Source organism: Cervus canadensis, chromosome 7 (genome assembly GCF_019320065.1).
Source record: "Cervus canadensis isolate Bull #8, Minnesota chromosome 7, ASM1932006v1, whole genome shotgun sequence".
NCBI classification, from domain to species: domain Eukaryota; kingdom Metazoa; phylum Chordata; class Mammalia; order Artiodactyla; family Cervidae; genus Cervus; species Cervus canadensis.
In genome coordinates this window covers 22,658,155-22,678,246 of record NC_057392.1, presented here as the reverse complement: position 1 = coordinate 22,678,246, position 20,092 = coordinate 22,658,155, and the positions used below count along the sequence as shown (strand labels likewise).

The 20,092-nt window shown below is 52.3% G+C and overlaps 1 protein-coding gene across 7 annotated transcripts in view; it reads right to left on the bottom strand.

Annotated features, from left to right (window-relative positions):
- Positions 1 to 20,092, bottom strand: part of COL18A1 (collagen type XVIII alpha 1 chain) — a 96,367-nt gene that overhangs the window by 32,141 nt on the left and 44,134 nt on the right. For all 7 annotated transcript variants that reach the window (XM_043474599.1, XM_043474600.1, XM_043474593.1 and 4 more), the window contains one exon: positions 8,459 to 9,006. In XM_043474599.1, coding sequence (XP_043330534.1) covers positions 8,459 to 9,006 — 548 coding nt within the window. The remainder of the gene's footprint in view (positions 1 to 8,458; positions 9,007 to 20,092) is intronic.

Here is a 20,092-nt window from a genome sequence, read left to right as displayed (position 1 = left end):
CAGCTACCATGAAGTCCTCACGTCCCCAGTACAACTCCCAGCCAGTCCTGTGAGGAGAGGAGGGGCCGAGGGCACAGGTGGGGGGGCACGCAGGTGACTTTAGCTGCACAGTGCCCTATGACACCCCTTTTCTCAAGCAATTTCAAGGGCTGACCCAGGGGTAACTTTGGGTAGCCCACTGCTGGGCTTCCCAAAGCTGCCCCTGCCCCACCAGCCGACGGGGGAGTGGGTACCAAGTCACCAGCGATGGTTTCCTATTGCTGTTGAGTCTCTGTAGGCAGCAAGAACAGTGTCCACTGGTGGGACCCGAGGCCAACTTTACCGTTTTTTCCACTTGACCACAGCCCATTCTAGAAGCTCAAGGGCAAAAGTGCCTATGGCTTCATGGTTGAGGCCCATCCTGCCTGGGGAGCCCGCAGCTCTGACCCCAACACCACTGCAGGAGGGGGCTCGGTTCTCAGATGCAGGACTCCCAGAGGTTCCAGAAGGTTCGGCAGGACGGCCTGGAGAGGCCTCCAGGGAAGCTGACAGCCCAGGGAGCTGGGGGTTGGGGGAGCGTGGGACAGGGTCAGCCCCGCTGTCCACGGCCTGTCCCCTGGCTGGCGGGTGGTTACACTGCAGGGGCGAGGCGGCTGCGTCTTCCCGGACGTGACCGGGCACAGAAGCGCCGGCTCCGTCTGAGGTCAGCCTGTGGCTCCAGCGGAACCAGAGCAGATGCCGCGGCCACAGCTGAGCCCAGCTGCTTCTGCCCCTTCATGTCCAACTTCAACCCCGCCTCCCTCAGTCGCCTGTCGCTGCCCCCCAGGGCAGAATGCCGCTGTCTTTTTCGGGATCTTGAACCATCCAGCAGATCCCTGCAAGGTCCACAGTTAGAGTAGGGCTGGCCCCTCCTCACAGTGTCTGTTGGGGAGCCCAGGCTGTGTCCAGGGCTGGGGTCACTGCGGGGGGACACAGGACAGCGTGACTGATGGCTCAAGACTGTGCAGAGGGCTCAGGCAGCAGGTATCGGGGTCCCTGGCCCCGTGCAGTCCATGGAACCCAGGGGCAGAACCCAGCTGAGGGTGCGGGAGGCTGAAAGGGGCTGGTGGCCCACCCATGGTTGGAGCTCCAGCCTGAAGACGGACGGGCCACCTGGCCGTGAGGAGGGGATGTGGCGGGGGCAGTGATTGGTCCACTCCGTGGAAGAGTGTCCTCCCCGCCTGTCCCCTGAATCCAGAGATGCTCCAACCACCGTGGAGGGCGGTGAGCTGCCAGGAGTGTTGTGTGGAGGGCCTGTTTGCATGAGGGCACACACGTGTGTATGCTCAGAGCATGTGTGTAAGGGGGCACTGGCCAGGAGCAGGAACGCAGTGATTATACCCGCTCTCCTGTGTGGGCAGCACACACAGGCACCCCCACTCTCTGGGCGCCAGGGCACCACCGCCTGCAGGAAACACGAGCCTTTCTGGGCTTAAAAAGGTGGGGGGTTGGCCCCTGCGCTTGGGGCAGAGGCAGCAGTGTGTTAGGGATGGAAATTCTCAGCCTGCCCAGCTGAGGGTTCTGCTGAAGGGGGAACAGGCATCCCCAGATGACAGAGAGTCATCAAGATTGAGAATCCAAGGGGAGGCACAAGGGACCAGAGGTTAAGATTCCAAAAAGCCACACTCTGAACACCCTGGGGGGACACTGTGGGGGGGTGGGCCACAAGGCTCCCACAGGTACAGGTCGGGGCACTGGACATCTGGACATGACCATCCCCACACTGATACTGTCCCGTGAGACCAGGCTGCCTCAAGCGCAGGCCAGCAGGGCTCTGGCCCCCACACTGCCAGCCATCAGGGTGGCCGCCCAGCAAGAGGCCACCGGACTCGGTTGGAATGGGGAGCAGAGGAGCCAGGCCTCCCGCCAACTGGCCCGCCCACTGGGGCTTGAGCCATGGTCAGCTGGGGAGCCATCAGTAGCCCAAAGGTCACCGGGCCCAATGCAAACGCTGGATAGACTTAACAGATGTTATGAAATCCAGACCATTTGAAATCTGTCCTGCCACGGCCTCACTAGGGGCCCCTGGTCTTAGAGCCGTGTGCAGACGACCACAGCCCCAGGCCATGAAAGTTGTCTCTCGTCACTGGTACTGGGGCTACCTCCCTGGGACACCGCCCCCGCCCCGGCAGCCCAGGGTTCTCTGGGCCCCCTGACTCACCCCTTCTGCTCCTTCTGGAAGGGCTGTGTCCCAGCCCCAGGCCATGGGGCTGAACGCACCTGTATGGGGGGAGGTGAACTGCAGCCCCCATGGACCTGACTGCCCTGCCTCACCCCCCGCTTTTCCTTCCTCTGCTGGCTGACCCCCAGGCTGCCTGTTCCCTTGTCACCTACTCCAGCTGTCACTGTGACGGGGCCACACCACCACTGTCCCATTCTCCACACGTCCTGGACCAAGTGGCGTCTAACCAGTTTCCTGTATAAAGCCCCAGCTCCTGGACTATTTGCATGAAATTCTATTAAAAGCATCTCTGCCCCTATTTCTTTCAGGCAACGGCGTGACTACTGCAGGGCTATGAAGAGGTTACTTTACCCATTCAGGTCAGTTCAGATGATTGACAGACGGGTATTGGGAGGAGCTGGTGACCGTGACCTTGAGTGCCCTGAGCTGCCCTCAGTCAGCAGCAGCACGTTTGGTGTGGCTGGACTTGGGGGCCACAGCAAGAGAACTGGGGGTGTCAGAGGTCACCAGCACTTTCCCCGCCTGCTCTGCTACCATCCTCTGCTCTAAGCCTGCCCAAACCTAGTGTGGCCAGTGGGCATCTCCTCGCTTCAGTGGATCAATCACTTCTGAAGATCCAACCAGTCCATCCTAAAGGAAATCAACCCTGAATATTCATTGGAAGGACTGATGCTGAAACTGAAGCTCCAATACTTTTACCACCTGATGAGAAGGGCCGACTCATTGGAAAGGACCCTGATGCTCAGGAAGATTGAGGACAAGAGAGGAAGGGGATGACAGAGGATGAGACGGTTGGATGACATCACTAATTTGATGGACATGAGTTTGAGCAAGCTCCAGGAGATAGTGAAGGACAGGGAAGGCTGGCGTGCTGCAGTCCATGGGGTCGCAAAGAGTCAGACACGACTGAGCGACTGAACAACACTTTTTCATATAATGTGGCCAGCAAAGCCACCTGCTGAGGCAAATTCACAGCCTCCAGCACCATCGTCACACAACAGAAGCAGTGAATGTTCAACAGGAGGGGCACAGCTGGAGCGCAGCCCGGGAAGCCCAAGCCAGTCCTGTCCTAGCCCAGTGTGAGTTTCAGACGAGGGTCCCGGGGTCTGAACAAACATATGACTAAACCCCAGAGGAAACCTGGGTAAATAGGAAGGGGGCTTCATACAGAGAAAAGCAGACAGGCATGAGAAAACAGGGACATTTCCAACAAAGAGAAACTAAGTCAAGAAAACTTGACCACAGAGTATCTGAAATAGTTAAGAAAAAGAAAGGATGAGGTCAATAAACACTGAAAAAGCACTGAATTAATGTTTTAAGCAAAACACTGTAACAACTGGGTGGAATTAGGAATTTCCTAAGAGATATTTATTACCATTTAAGCTCAAGGACCACAGTCTTGTCTAACTCAATGAAACTAAGCCATGCTGTGTGGGGCCACCCAAGACGGCCGGGTCATGGCGGAGAGGTCGGACAGAATGTTGTCCACTGGAGAAGGGAATGGCAAGCCACTTCAGTATTCTTGCCTTGAGAACCCCAAGAACAGTATGAAAAGGCAAAATGATAGGACACTGAAAGATGAACTCCCCAGGTCAGTAGGTGCCCAATATGCTACTGGAGATCAGTGGAGAAATAACTCCAGAAAGAATAAAGGGATGGAGCCAAAACAAAAACAATACCCAGTTGTGGATGTGACTGGTGATAGAAGCAGGGTCCGATGCTGTAAAGAGCAATATTGCATAGGAACCTGGAATGTTAGGTCCATGAATCAAGGCAAATTGGAAGTGGTCAAACAGGAGACAGCAAGAGTGAATGTCGACATTCTAGGAATCAGCGAGCTAAGGTGGACTGGAATGGGTGAATTTAACTCAGATGACCATTATATCTACTACTGTGGGCAGGAATCCCTTAGAAGAAATGGAGTAGCCATCATGGTCAACAAAAGAGTCTGAAATGCAGTACTTGGATGCAATCTCAAAAACGACAGAACGATCTCTGTTCGTTTCCAAGGCAAACCAATATCACAGTAATCCAAGCCTATGCCCCGACCAGTAACGCTGAAGAAGCTAAAGTTGAATGGTTCTATGAAAACCTACAAGACTTTTAGAACTAACACCCAAAAAAGATGTCCTTTTCATTATAGGGGACTGGAATGCAAAAGTAGGAAGTCAAGAAACACCTGGAGGAACAGGCAAGTTTGGCCTTGAAGTACAGAATGAAGAAGGGCAAAGGCTAATAGAGTTTTGCCAAGAGAATGCACTGGTCATAGCAAACACCCTCTTCCAACAACACAAGAGAAGACTCTACACATGGACATCACCAGATGGTCAAAACCGAAATCAGATTGATTATATTCTTTCCAGCCAAACATGGAGAAGCTCTATACAGTCAGCAAAAACAAGACCGGGAGCTGACTGTGGCTCAGATCATGAACTCCTTATTGCCAAATTCAGACTTAAATTGAAGAAAGTGGGGAAAACTACTAGACCATTCAGGTATGACCTAAATCAAATCCCTTATGATTATGCAGTGGAAGTGACAAATAGATTTAAGGGACTAGATCTGATAGACAGAGAGCCTGATGAACTATGGACGGAGGTTCGTGACATTGTACAGGAGACAGGGATCAAGACCATCCCTAAGAAAAAGAAATGCAAAAAAGCAAAATGGCCGTCTGAGGAGGCCTTACAAATAGCTGTGAAAAGAAGAGAAGCGAAAAGCAAAGGAGAAAAGGAAAGATATACCCATTTGAATGCAGAGTTCCAAAGAATAGCAAGGAGAGATAAGAAAGCCTTCCTGAGTGATCAATGCAAAGAAATAGAAGAAAATAATAGAATGGGAAAGACTAGAAATCTCTTCAAGAAAATTAGAGATACCAAGGGAACATTTCATGAAAAGATGGGCTGGATAAAGGACAGAAATGGTATCGACCTAAGAGAAGCAAAAGATATTAAGAAGAGGTGGCAAGAATACACAGAACTGTACAAAAAAGATCTTCAAGACCCAGATAATCATGATGGTGTGATCACTTACCTAGAGCCAGACATCCTTGAATGCGAAGTCAAGTGGGCCTTAGAAAGCATCATTATGAACAAAGCTAGTGGAGGTGATGGAATTCCAGTTGAGCTATTTCAAATTCTGAAAGATGATGCTGTGAAAGTGCTAAACTCAATATGCCAGCAAATTTGGAAAACTCAACAGTGGCCATAGGACTGGAAAAGGTCAGTTTTCATTCCAATCCCAAAGAAAGGCAATCCCAAAGAATGCTCAAACTACCACACAATTGCATTCATCTCACACACTAGTGAAGTAATGCTCAAAATTCTCCAAGCCAGGCTTCAGCAATACATGAACTGTGAACTTCCAGATGTTCAAGTTGGTTTTTAGAAAAGGCAGAGGAACCAGAGGTAAAATTGCCAACATCCGTAGGATCATTGAAAAAGCAAGAGAGTTCCATAAAAACATCTATTTCTGCTTTATTGACTATGCCAAAGGCTTTGACTGTGTGGATCACAATAAACTGTGGAAAATTCTGAAAGAGATGGGAATACCAGACCACCTGACCTGCCTATATGCAGGTCAGGAAGCAACAGTTAGAACTGGACATGGAACAACAGACTGGTTCCCAATAGGAAAAGGAGTATGTCAAGGCTGTATATTGTCACCCTGCTTATTTAACTTATATGCAGAGTACATCATGAGAAATGCTGGGCTGGAGGAAGCACAAGCTGGAATCAAGATTGGTGGGAGAAATATCAATAACCTCAGATATGCAGATGACACCACCCTTATGGCAGAAAGTGAAGAAGAACTAAAGAGCCTCTTGATGAAAGTGAAAGAGGAGAGTGAAAAAGTTGGCTTAAAGCTCAACATTTAGAAAACTAAGATTGCGGGCAGGAGGAGAAGGGGATGACAGAGGATGAGATGGCTGGATGGCATCACTGACTCGATGGACATGGGTTTGAATGGACTCCGGGAGCTGGTGATGGACAGGGAGGCCTGGCGTGCTGCAGTTCATGGGGTCGCAGAGTCAGACACGACTGAGTGACTGGACTGAACTGAACTGAAGCTCAAGGAGAAGGATGAACCTGAAAACACCAAGGACGCTCATAATTTTGCGGAGAAAACAACAAAGGCTTTGTGAGCATCTTCAGAATAGGTGCCGGGCTGAGCGTGGGGGTCAGCAAGGGGCTGAGCACCTACTCGAGACCACTAGTCATGACACTCTGGCTCATCCCACACTCTGAGCTCTGTGCTCACCTCTGCCAAGTCCTGCCTGTCACACACGTGAGTGATTCTTTCCCAAGAGTCTCAGTTCAGAAGAACTGACAAACCCTATCCTAAGCTGACCTATCTACTCCTCCCCAGACAACACGCTTCACCTCTCACCCGGCTGGAGGCTGATCAAACAACCACAGAGAGATTCCTGGAACTGAGTCTGAGGAACAAAGGAGCCACGCTGCACTGGACTTCGCTGGAAGTGACCAGGCAACACCAGGGGGGACAGCAACTTCATGGTAAGCAGGGCCCCAGCCAGAGCCAGACTGAACGACCTTACAGTCTGCTCTGCTCTGTCTCTCTAACCTTCAAAGATTTTTTTTGGGTGTCTTCTACAGGCCAGATTTAACCACAAAACTTTAAATATCCCAATGGTTGAAAAAAAAAAAGACTAGGTGAAAAGGCAAAAGAAAAACTGGGGAATAAAATTTACAGTGTATGAAAGAAATGATCAGTATCTTTCATATATAAAGAGTTCACACAAACTAATAAGAAACAATTGAAACCATTAAAACAAAAATGCAAAGGACATGATCAGACATATAAGAAGAAATACAGATAACCAGTAAACATGTGAAAGAGTACAGTTTGTTTTCACTAACAACCAAGAAATGCAAATTAAAACACCCAGACACTGTTAGTCTACATAGATGATAAGCAAGTGTGTTTTGCAGAGATGACCGCAGCCTGGCAGGGCTGAGGGGAGAGGCATCTGGGTGTCCTTGCTGCAGAAAGGTGGTGACCTCCATTAGCACTGTGAGACAGGCAACCCCTGTTCCCACCTGCACATGAGCAACTTTTCAAGTGTTACGAAATATAGAACTCATGGTGGTGGGGCGGGGGGCGGGTGGCAGGAAGCTCCAATCTAGAAAAGCCTGGAAATTCTCGCAACAAATCACCAGTAAACACAGCCCCTCTCCCGTGGCATGGCTCCCTCTGACTTATCACCACTTTATCAAGTTTGAGGATCAAAATGAAAACACAAAGAGGCTCAGTTTGGCATCAAACTCTTACTGGCTCCCAGACCTCTTGGGTGAAAGTCCCTGCCAAAGGTGAAAGGTCAGCTTTCAGAAGCGAGTCACCAGGACTTAGAACAACGTTAACCAAGCAGCCTTTGTCTGGGCAATAATTAACTTTCTGTCCCCTGTGGACACACCCCCCACTAGCACACACAGGGAACCCTGTCTGAACTGCTGGGTGGGCGTGCCAGTTGCAGTGTTCAAATTCAGGGACCTGCTAAGGTCTGAGGGTGGCCATGCACTGTTTTCAGGAGGCAGGATTCGGCTAGAGGTTCCAAGAAGTGTGGGCACCGAGGACCCAGGAGCAGGACTCCACTAGCATCTGGGACCCGCCTTCCCCAGAAATGAAGGTCGGGTCCAGGCCTGGAGGAGGGGACACAATGGGGACCATCGCTCGCTGATTGCCGCCGGGGACATTCTGCCCCTGCTGCTCTGAGGAGGAAGCCTGCCCTGGGGCTCAGCAGCCATGAGGCCACTGCACAGTTTGGCAAAAACAACCAGCATGATGAATGCTGGTGTGTGGCCTGAAGCCTCTGGTCCAGCCTGGGTGGTGTGCGGACAGCCCCCAGACAGGCGCACACTCAGCGCTCCATTGCTGTTCTGAAATTCTTTCACTGTGCGTGTTCCGTTGACAGAAGAACAAAGCCCCTGCTCACTGATGAGGTGGGGTGGGGCCCGGAGCCCAGGGTCACCACGGGGCACCACGCACCCATGTGGATAGGCATATGCACACACGGGGTGGGGGCCTGGACGTGGCAGATGTGGGCATCCCGTGAAAGCAGTGGTCTCAGAGCAGCAGGGAGTGAACGCCCAGGGGGAGCAGGGTGGGCCAAGGGTCCTGATGGCTGTGTAACCAGGGCTTTGCCTGTCCCTGGAGCTGCTGGCAGCAGCAGGCAGCAGTGGCCATCATCCATCCCCAGCTCCCTTCCCCTGCCCGGAGCATGGAGGCCATCATAGTTACCTGGAACTTTTCAGGATCCGCTCCGCCCGCCTGGGCCACGAAGAGGCGGGCATCCGGCTCCAGGTGCAGGTCGTGCAGCGAGTGCGCCAGGGGCTGGCCCTGGACCTCCTTACAGTCCACAAAGAGCCTGGCGTAGGCGCCATCCACGCTGAGCGCCAGGCGTGTCCAGCGACCATCCAGCGCGGGCAGCTCGAAGCTGGCGGCTGTGCGCGTGTGGGTGTCTCCGGGCTCCGTGTACAGCAGCTGCACGTGCTGCCGCCCCCCACGCGCCGCCGTCAGCTTCACGCCCACCGAGACCACCGCCTGCGCCGGGTCTGTGACCGCAAAGAGTACGCCGGCGCGCGCTGAGGCCGGCCGCACACGCACCAGCAGCGAGAAGTCCTGGAAGAACGCGCTGGGCAGGAAGCCCCGGGCCGCCTGGCCTCCACCGCTGCCGTCCTCGCCGAACTCATAGGCGGGCCCCACGTCGGGGTCGTGCACGACGGCCACCTGCCAGGGCGGGGGCTCCCCGAGCAGCTGCTGGAGCCCCACCTCCATGACCTCGCCCTCTACGGAGAGAAAGACAACAGTGAGACCGCGCCCACTGGGGCAACCAAGGCCCGTGCCATCTCGCGCCTGCCCCCACCACCACCCCAGCGGGGACAGACGGCGACCTGGTCCTTCAGGCACCACGCCCACCCCCATGGGCTCGCGGCTCCAAGTGGGGCGCAGAGACCCTCCGAAACCAGCCTGGCGGGAGAGGCAGGGGCGTGGCCTGCTGTAGACCCCGCCTCCCTAAAGTTTGCACCAGGAGCTGGATCAGGCCTCCACTTCCAACCCCCTGCTCAGACTCCACACTGGTACTTGGTCCCTGCTCGCGCTCCCACACTTGAGTCTCATGACATACCTGACATACGAAAGAGAGAGATCCGCACAGGGGTGCCCTGAGCTGAGTCTAGGAACAGCCCGGAAAGTTATACTCCCAGGAAGGGAGAGGATAAGGGGGCTGCATTTCCTGGGGGCCCCCTGTCTACCCACACGTGGTGCAGCGAGCCTCACCCAAGCCTCCCAGCCCTGTGGGTTTTACCAGGCGGCGGCTCCTCGCAGGGCTGGTGCTCACTGCCCTGGGTTCCTGCTGCGGGCCACAACCACCACCCCGCCTGGACAGGGCTGTGTGATGGGGGAAGGCAGGGCAGCTATCTTCCTCCCCCACTGCCCACGCTCCTCGCCCCACATAGTCTCATCCTTCCTCTCAAACTCTCCCTGGGCTGACATCCCTCCCCCTCCTCGGGGGGGTCAGTGGCACAGGCACACGTTCTCCAGCGACACCCGATGGTACGGAGCCCCCTCGGTGGCATGGGCCCAGGCTGGGACACAGCCCTGATGCCTGGACCTGCCCGAATGGGGCGGCTTCCCAGGTCTGCAGGTGCCATCAGCAGCCTGGACTGGAGATCCCTGGGACCAGCGGCATCAAGGTTAGGGGAAAGCAAGGCCCACCTCTCTGTCCAGGGGCTGTGGTTGCTGCCCGATACAGGACAGTAAACGCCAGCTCTGGGAGAGGCCCGCTCACCAGTGACATCCCTGGACACCCACATTGCCAGGCAGAGGGGCAAGGAGCCTCCAGGCCTTTCCTCTCCAGGCCCTCCCCCTACAACCTGGGTGGGCTCTGCCCCCAAAATGCAGTGCGCAGAGCAGCTCTTCTGGGAGGCAGCTGCTGGCGTGTGGGTGTCCTAACTAAGCTGAGTGTGCACACGACTGTGTGTGCCTTTGACACTGTGGCCCTGTCAGTGTGTCCGTGTGTGGTAGGGCCTGGAGTCCGGCCCCAGAGTGCAGGGTCAGGCTGACCCGGACTCCCTGGAGCAGAGGGAACACATGCTGGACCCCAACTTCCCAAAGACAAGCCGTGTCTCTCAAAGAGTCCCCAGAGGACAAAGTATGAGAAGAGAAGAGACCAGCAGCGCCCACACAAGGATGAGGGTTTGCGGTACCTGCCAGACTAGTCCCACCAGGACAGCGGCGTCTTGCCTCTGAGCAGCCCCGACTTCCCGCATTGTGGGCTCCCCTTCAGCCTCACTCTACCCCTTGTAGGTGAGATCCTTATGCAGATGAAAAGTGGGGAACCGTCAGGGCAGACAGCAGCACCCACGGAACAATGGCCTGCCTCAGCACCTGCCCGGGGCGGATGGACCCTCACCGGGGCAGGGGACCTTCACAAAGACGGGCTCTGGGAGGCCAGCTGTCACTTTCTGCCCACAGACGGACACCACTGTCCACCCAGATGGTGTGGCTGTACGGTCCCTTTGCATCAGACATGCCCAGGACCCCAGTGTCCACTCAGGGAGATGCCCTGAGATTAAGGAGCAAGGGCCTTCAGCAGCCTGAGTGCCAGTAGCCCTGGTGCCCCATCTCAGCCGTCCCCGAAGTTAAGCGTGGATGTACCCCAGCCACATGCTTCCTCCTGGGCAGCTAGAACTTTTCCAGATTGATTAAGGATGCTGAGACACAGCAGCCCTGGGCCCCTGGCTGGAAGACAATAGCCTGATACAGAGAGAGCCCCAGGGACCCCAGAGATGCATGAGCAGCTCCTTCCCAAAGTTCTCCCGTTTCCTCTCCATGCAATTCTCCATGGTTCCCATCAGGAATAATCTTCAGAATGCCACGGCCCTGAGATCACTGCTCTAGTCTCCAGTTACAGACATCTTGAGCAGGGGTGGGGGCGGGGGGGTGTTGTAGCCACACCTCCATGCAGATCTGGCAGCTGCTGGGCTGGAGGCGCTGGCCCAAGGCACTGGCCCAGCTGTCTCGGGGCGGAAACCAGCACCTCTCCAGCTAGCGAGTGCCTGAGCCGGGCTCTGGGAGCTCCAAGGAGTGCCCTCCTGGGAACACAGTGGGTGGCACCAAAGCAAGCTTGGGGCCTTCTGGACAGCCACACCCACTTCAGATCAAGGAATCAGGGGACTTGCCTAGTTGAAGACAGTTTCCCTTCTAGCAAACAGGCCAGCCAGGGCCCAGTGGGGTTTAGTCCAGGTACATAAGTTTGGCTCAACATAGCTATGACAAACCTAGACAGTGTATTAAAAAGCAGAGATATCACTTTGCCAACAAAGGTCCGATTAGTCAAAGATACGGTTTTTCCAGTATTCATGTTTGGATATGAGAGCTGGATCATAAATTAAGACTGAGCAGCAAATAAATGATGCTTTCAAATTGTGCTGGAGAACACTCCTGAGAGTCTCTTGGACAGCAAGGAGATCAAACCAGTCAATCCTAAAGGAAATCAACTCTGAATATTCATTGGAAGGACTGATGCTGAAGCTGAAGCTCTGATACGTTGGCTACTTGATGTGAAGAGCTGACCCATTGGGAAAGTCACTGATGCTGGGAAAGGTTGAGGGCAAAAGGAGAAGGGGTGACAGAGGATGAGATGGTTGGATGGCATCACTGACTCAATGGACATGAGTTTGAGCAAACTGCAGGAGATAGAGAAGGATGGGGAAGCCTGCAGTCCATGGGATCCCAAAGAGTCAGACACGGTTTGGTGACTGAGCAACATTTGAAATCAATTAATGGAAACCATCACATCAATAAGCTAAAGAAGAGGAAATCACACGGTCTTATAGATGCAGAAAAAGTATTTCATAAAATCCTACACCTATTATGGTAAAACCTTCAGTAAACTAGGAATAAAGGTGAACTTCCCCAACTTGATAAATATTTTTTAAAAAGCTACAGCTAACATCATACTTACTGGTGAGAAATTTTAAGCTTTTTCACTAAAACCAGGTACAAGGTAAGGATGCCCCCTCACCGCTCTTTTTCAACCATCACAGATAATGTCGTAAGACAAGAAAAGGCAATAAAAGCACATAGGTTGGGGAGGAAGAAATAAAGCTGTTAATCTGAAATTGACATGAAAATCAAACTGCAGAAAATCCAAAATAATTATTCAAAAAATATTCCTGGAACTACTGATTATAGCAAGTTTGTAGGATTAATATAAGATTAATATACAGAAGTCAATCATTTTCCTATATGCCATCGATGAACAAGTAGAATTTGATATTAAAACATGATACCATTTACATTAGCACCTCCAAGATGAAATATTTATATTTATACTACACATAAGTATGACAAATATATGCACAAGATCTACATGAGGAAAACTACAAAACTCTGACAAAAGAAATCAAAGAAGAACTAAACAAATGCAGAGATAGTCCATGTTCATGCATAGGAAGATTCAATATTGTCAAGATATTAGTTCTACCCAACTTTACCTATAGATTCAATACAACCCCAATAAAAATCACAGCAAGTTATTTTGGGGCTTTCAACAAACCAACTTTGAGTTTATACAGAGAGGAAAAGACCAACTCAACACTTGAAGGAGAACAAAGTTGGAGAAGTAACACTGTCTTGTTTAAGACTTACTATACAGCTATGGCAAAAACAAGACCGGGAGCTGACTGTGGCTCAGATCATGAACTCCTTATTGCCAAATTCAGACTTAAACTGAAGAAAGTGGGGAAAACTACTAGACCATTCAGGTATGACCTAAATCAAATCCCTTATGATTATGCAGTGGAAGTGACAAATAGATTTAAGGGACTAGATCTGATAGAGTGCCTGATGAACTATGGACGGAGGTTTGTGACACTGTACAGGAGACAGGAATCAAGACCATCCCCAAGAAAAAGAAATGCAAAAAAGCAAAATGGTTCTCTGAGGAGGTCCTACAAATAGCTGTGAAAAGAAGAGAAGCGAAAAGCAAAGGAGAAAAGGAAAGATATACCCATTTGAATGCAGAGTTCCAAAGAATAGCAAGGAGAGATAAGACAGCCTTCCTGAGTGATCAATGCAAAGAAATAGAAGAAAACAATAGAATGGGAAAGACTAGAGATTTTTTTTTTAAGACTAGAGATCTTTTCAAGCAAATTAGAGATACCAAGGGAAGATTTCATGCAAAGATGGGCAAAATAAAGGACAGAAATGGTATCGACCTAACAGAAACAGAAGATATTAAGAAGAGGTGGCAAGAATACACAGAAGAACTCTACAAAAAAGATCTTCATGACCCAGATAATCACAATGGTGTGATCACTCACACTCACCTAGAGCCAGACACCTTGGAATGTGAAGTCAAGTGGGCCTTAGAAAGCATCACTACGAACAAAGTTAGTGGAGGTGATGGAATTCCAGTTGAGCTATTTCAAATCCTAAAAGATGATGCTGTTAAAGTGCTGCACTCAATATGTTAGCAAATTTGGAAAACTCAACAATGGCCACAGGACTGGAAAAGGTCAGTTTCCATTCCAATCCCAAAGAATGCTCAAACTACCACACAATTGCACTCATCTCACACACTAGTGAAGTAATGCTCAAAATTCTCCAAGCCAGGCTTCAGCAATACGTGAACCGTGAACTTCCAGATGTTCAAGTTGGTTTTAGAAAAGGCAGAGGAACCAGAGGTAAAATTGCCAACATCCGTTGGATCATTGAAAAAGCAAGAGAGTTCCATAAAAACATCTATTTCTGCTTTATTGACTATGCCAAAGGCTTTGACTGTGTGGATCGCAATAATCTGTGGGAAATTCTGAAAGAGATGGGAATACCAGACCACCTGACCTGCCTCTTGAGAAACCTGTATGCAGGTCAGGAAGCAACAGTTAGAACTGGACATGGAACAACAGACTGGTTCCCAATAGGAAAAGGAGTATGTCAAGGCTGTATATTGTCACCCTGCTTATTTAACTTATATGCAGAGTACATCATGAGAAATGCTGGGCTGGAGGAAGCACAAGCTGGAATCAAGATTGCTGGGAGAAATATCAATAACCTCAGATATGCAGATGACACCACCCTTATGGCAGAAAGTGAAGAAGAACTAAAGAGCCTCTTGATGAAAGTGAAAGAGGAGAGTGAAAAAGTTGGCTTAAAGCTCAACATTCAGAAAACTAAGATCATGGTATCTGGTCCCATCACTTCATGGGAAATAGATGGGGAAACAGTGGCTGACTTTATTTTTTGATCTCCAAAATCACTGCAGATGGTGACTGCAGCCATGAAATTAAAAGACACTTACTCCTTGGAAGGAAAGTTATGACCAACCTAGACAGCATATTAAAAAGCAGAGACATTACTTTGCCAACAAAGGTCCGTCTAGTCAAAAGCTATTGTTTTTCCAGTGGTCATGTATGGATGTGAGAGTGGACTATAAAGAAAGCTGAGGGCCAAAGAATTGATGCTTTTGAACTGTGGTGTTGGAGAAGACTCTTGAGAGTCCCTTGGACTGCAAGGAGATCCAACCAGTCCATCCTAAAGGAGATCAATCCTGGGTGTTCATTGGAAGGACTAATGTTGAAGCTGAAACTCCCAATACTTTGGCCACTTGATGGGAAGAATTGACTCATTAGAAAAGACCCCGATGCTGGGAAAGATTGAGGGCAGGAGGAGAAGGGGATGACAGAGGATGAGATGGTTGGATGGCATCACCGACTCAATGGACAGGAGTTTGGGAAGACTCCGGGAGTTGGTGATGGACAGGGAGGCCTGGCATGCTGCGGTTCATGGGGTGGCAAAGAGTCGGACACGACTGAGAGACTGAACTGAACTGATACAGCTATGGGAGTCAAGACAGTGTGGTCTTGGCAAAAGAAGAGACAAGGAGATCAATGGAACAGAATAGAGAGCCCAGAAAGAGACCCACATAAATATAGCCAACCTTGAATTAAAAAATCAAACACAATATAATGGGGAAAAGATCATCTTTTCAACAAATGGTGCTGTAACATCTGGATATCACACGAAGAAAAAAAAAAAAAAGAATCTAGACACAGACCCTACACCCTTCACAAAAATTAACTCACAATGGATCACAGATCTAAATGTAAAGTGCAAAACTATAAAACTTCTAGAAGATAACAGGGGAGAAATGCTTAATGATTGTGTTTTTGGCAGTGACTTTTTAGATAAAACACAGACACAATTCATGAAAGGACGGATAAGCTGGACTTCCTAAAAATGAAAAACATCTGTTCTCCAAAAGACGCCATTAGGAGAATGAGCAGACAAGCCACAGACTGGGGGGAAAAACCTGCAAAACACGCATCACACGAAGGACTCTTATCCAAAATATACAAAGAACAGTTAAATCTCAACAAGAACATGAACAGCTTGACTGAAAAATGCACAAAAGGTCTAAACAGTCACCTCACCAAAGAAGAGGTAAGGATGGCAGATTGAAACGATGCTCCACATCAGCTGTCATCAGGAAAATGCAAAATGAAGCAAGGGAATTCCCTGGTAGTTAAGTAGTTAGGAATCCTCACTTTCACTTCTGAGTGTACGGGTTCAATACCTGGTCGGGGAACTAATATCCCACAAGTCACATGGCACAGCCAAAAATAAAAACAAAATAAAACAATGAGACATCACTACACATCTACCAGAATGGCCAAAATCTGGAATAACAACAACACCAAACGCTGGCGAGGATGTGGAGCGACAGAAATTCTCATCACTGCTGGGGGGTGGGGGTGCGTGCAGAATGGTGCAGCCACTTGGGAAGACAGTTTGGTAGTTTCTTATGAAACCAAACATACAGGAAACAGCAATCTTGCTTCTGGGTATTTAGTCAAAGGAACTGAAACCTGTTTCTACACTTAAACCAACACATGGATGTTTCTAGGAACTTTACTCATAACTGGGGGCTTCCTGGATGGCTCATCAGGTAAAGAACCCACCTGCAATGCAGGAGACACAGGAGATGCAGGTTCTATCCCGGGGTGGGGAAGATCCCCTGGAGCAGGAAATGGCAATCCAGTCCAGTATTCTTGCCTGGAGAATTCCATGGACAGAGGAGCCTGGCAGGGTCCATGGGGTCATGGTCCATGTGTCCATGGTCCATGGGGTCACAAAGAGTCGGACATGACTTAGTGACTAAACAACAATAACAACTCTTAACTGACAAAACGTGGAAGGAACCAAGAAGCCCTTCAGTAGATGAGTGAATAAATAAACTGCAGTCCATCCCTACAATGGACTATCATTCAGCTAAAAATAAGCTATTAAGTCAAGAAAGACATGGAGGAATCTTGAATGCATAATGACTAAGAAAGAAGCCAATCTTTTACTGTATGATTCCAACTATATGACTCTCTGGAAAAGGCACAACTATGAAGACAGTGAAAAGATGGATGGTTTCCAGGAATTGGTGGGGGTGGGGGTGCACGGGTGGAGCACAGAGGATTTGTAAGGCAATGAAGATGTTGTCCAGCACTCAGCGTTTGGACTCTGGTGATTATGACAGCTCAGTGCAGGCTCATCAGTGAAAGTGGGCCAGTAAGTGAGGGTGCTGACAGTGGGGGCAGCATGGGAACTCTCTATGCCCTCCTCTCAAGTTTGCTGTGAACCTAAAACGGCCCTAAAAAACATGGTCAAAACATCAGGCAAAGGATAACAAGAAAAGTAAGCAAATATTGCAACACCACATCAGATAAAACAGAATTCTAGATGAAAGCCACTAAGTGGGACAAAGGGGATGGTTATTTTGACAGCCCACCGAGACGTGATAAGCCCGGTCCTGCCCTGTGCACACAGCAAAAAGGGGAGAGTCCTCATTCATGATGCAGGTCCTGGGGCTCTCTCCCCGCCCACTGTCCCACGGGACAGGACGCGACCACCGCAGTAAGACAACCTGATCACGTGTCTAAAGAAAGGCCATCCTGTCCCTTCCTCACACACGTCAGGAAGGCTGTGGGGGCAGGGATCCTCACCCAGCAGCACAGAGGAAACACACAGAGGACGAGCATCTCAGGGACACACCGGGCTGGGAGTCCTCCCAAGAGGATGGAGAGGTGACCCACATCCCCGCAGACACGCCGACAGGTTTATCATGCTCGAATCTGCACACACGTGAGGCACGGCCTTGGTGGTGCACAGTACATGGCTGTGGTGACGTGTAGCCAGTGGCCCTGGGGCTCCGGAAGGTGGGCAGGAGGGAGCCCTGGGCCGGGCCCCAGCGCCACAGGGGAGCCTACCGGCCTTGGGGAAGGTTTCTGGTGATCTGGATGCCGACGGCATCCAAGCAGCCCTTGAAGAAGGCTCTGCATTCCACGTGGGGTGTCACCCAGCACACAAAGCCAGGCCACACGGGGGCTCTCAGGCCGCATGCGAGTCATTAACACAGACGTGAACATGTGAAGAACGAAGAAATGGGAAGGATGAGAGGGGTGACCCAGCTCTCCAGTGACACGGGGGACGTCCCAGACTGCACAGGAAGAGGGAACTTTCAGAGACACAGAACGTGGTCCCACGTCCACAAAGTGAGAGTCTCACGTACGTGTGGGCGCACACACATGCGCACAGACACGCTAACGGAGCCAAGTAACAGGCTCCAGGATGTCGGTCCTGCAGCATCTGGAGCCCAGGGCTCTGCAGGTGTGACAGCTGGAACAGCCCTCAGGACGAGGGCCCCACCCGGCCCCACCACGCCCTGAGCAGAGAGCTCTCCCAGCCAGGAGGGAGCCAGAGCAGCCTGGGAAGGGCTGGCCGACTCCACGGGCTTGACGATGGAGGGAGGGCGGTGAGCCAAGGAATGCAGGCGCCTCCAGAAGCTGAAGAGACAGAGACCGAGCCTTCCCTGAGCCCTGGGAGGAACACAGCCCCCCACACCTTGCTTTTGGCCCCAAGAGGCTGATTTCAGACTTCTGACTCCAAAGGTTACACATCTATGTTCACTGGAGCCCCCAAGTCTGTGGTCATCTGTCCCCGTGGCCCTAGCACACACACACCACATCTGTGTGAATCCACAGCTGCTCCATCTGCAGGGTGCTGAGTCCAGCCCTCTCCTATGAGGCCTGGACCTTGATGAGTGTGCTCATGACCAGCTGGGACGAAAATCTAACGCAGAGGAGAAGCAGCCCAGGATGAGATAAGCGCAGTGGCCCCAGAGGCTGAGAGGCAGGTGTGGGCGGCCTTGGGCTAGAGTGTGTGGTTTGCAGGAGGAAGGGCCGCTCTGAGCTCTGGCTGCTCTGAACGCTCCTTCCTCCAGGCTGAGCCCCCTTATCTGCAAAACCTGCCTCTTCCAGGCGGGGCCCCCGCCCCATCTCTCTGATCCCAGCTCGGTCCTCACTCACTCACTCACTCACAGGGGGACAGCCCCCTCTCTGGCCCACCTGGCAGGGACCCAGAGGAGCTGGGATGGGCGTGTCCCGCTCTCCCTGTGTGGGTCCTCACTCACTTTATTCTGAGGGTCTCCAATGGTGTGCTGCCCTCACAGAGAGAGGAGGGGCCAGGACACTCCCAGCCTGACTCTGATGGGCCAGGGTACCCAGTGGGGAGCGGGCGCAGCTCAGGGCCCAGCCTGACCATGGACACAATGGAGCTGGTGCGGCCTTGACGGCTGCAGCCACTCTCTCCCTTACCGGCCATATGGCACTGGGGCCCGGCACAGGGCTCCCTCCTGACCATCTCCCTGGAGGTCCTCCCTTCCCAGGGAGGAAGCAGGTCCAGGGAGGTGCTGTGATAGGCTGGACAAGGCTGCGGTCTCAGGCTGAAGAGCCAGGACAGAGCAACTGTCCACGCACCACAGACCACCATGAGGGGAGTGGGCCCGTCTCTGCTGTGAGGTGGAGGAAGGGGGTGCTGGTGCCATTGGAGGCAGGGGTGGAGCCCTGCAGGGAGCCTGCTGGGGCCTGGGGAGGCAGCACCTAGCACCTGTGGCTTGGCCACCACCCAGAGATGGCCTGCGCCCCCCCAGCCTACCCTGTGGCCCCAACACGCCAGCAGCCTGAGAAACTCACTCAATCAGAGACAGTCTCATCCCAAGGCCCCTTCCCCGGTGCACAGGGGCAGAGGGACTGTCCAGCCCAGTGCAGGGGACCGGAGTGGGTGGGTGGTTGCCACCAAGAGGCCAGAGGAGGGGAGAATGCTCCAGCCCTGGGCCCGTGGGTCCCTGGGGTGATGGACATCCGAGTGCAACAGAGAATCTCCCAGGCTTCTGCTCAGAACACGGCCTCCCGCACAGGCCGGGGCCCTGCCAATGTGAGCAGATGTCCAGTGGAAAGTCCCTTCAGGCCACTCCTCAGGCCAGCTGCGGTCAAGGAAATTCCACACCCCACGCAGCCTGGCCAGGGCCTTGCCCGCACGAGGCCCACCCCCCACCCGCCCCCAGCCCCAGGCCTGCTACAGCTGATCTCTGACCCGAAGGGGACCTGGGCCCTGCCCAAGGCCCAGCAGAAGGATGTGTGTGTGTGTGTTCAGGGCCCTGGAGGGAACGCCTGGCCCCACCCTCACCCCTCACACTATGGGGCAGGAAGAGGAGGTGGGCTTTTGGGTGGGACTGGGGTCCTCCTGGAAGGACACCTCCCTGCAGGGCTGCCCCGGCCCCGTGGACTTGGCGGGGACAGGGCAGAGAGGGCCCAGGCCAGCTCAGCGTGCGGATGTTCCAAGCAGTGACTGTGGGGGGAGGAGGACATGTGGCTCACTGCAGACACCCCCTGCCCCCCGCAGGGTGAAGTCAATGCCTTCTGTGCCGACATGCCTGGGCACAGCCCTGCTCTGCCCTCAGCCCTGCTCACAGGGGCCGCCACAGGCCCTGGGCTCTGCACACACCTCAGACGCCCTCCTGGAGCAGGTCCTGCCCAGGCTGCT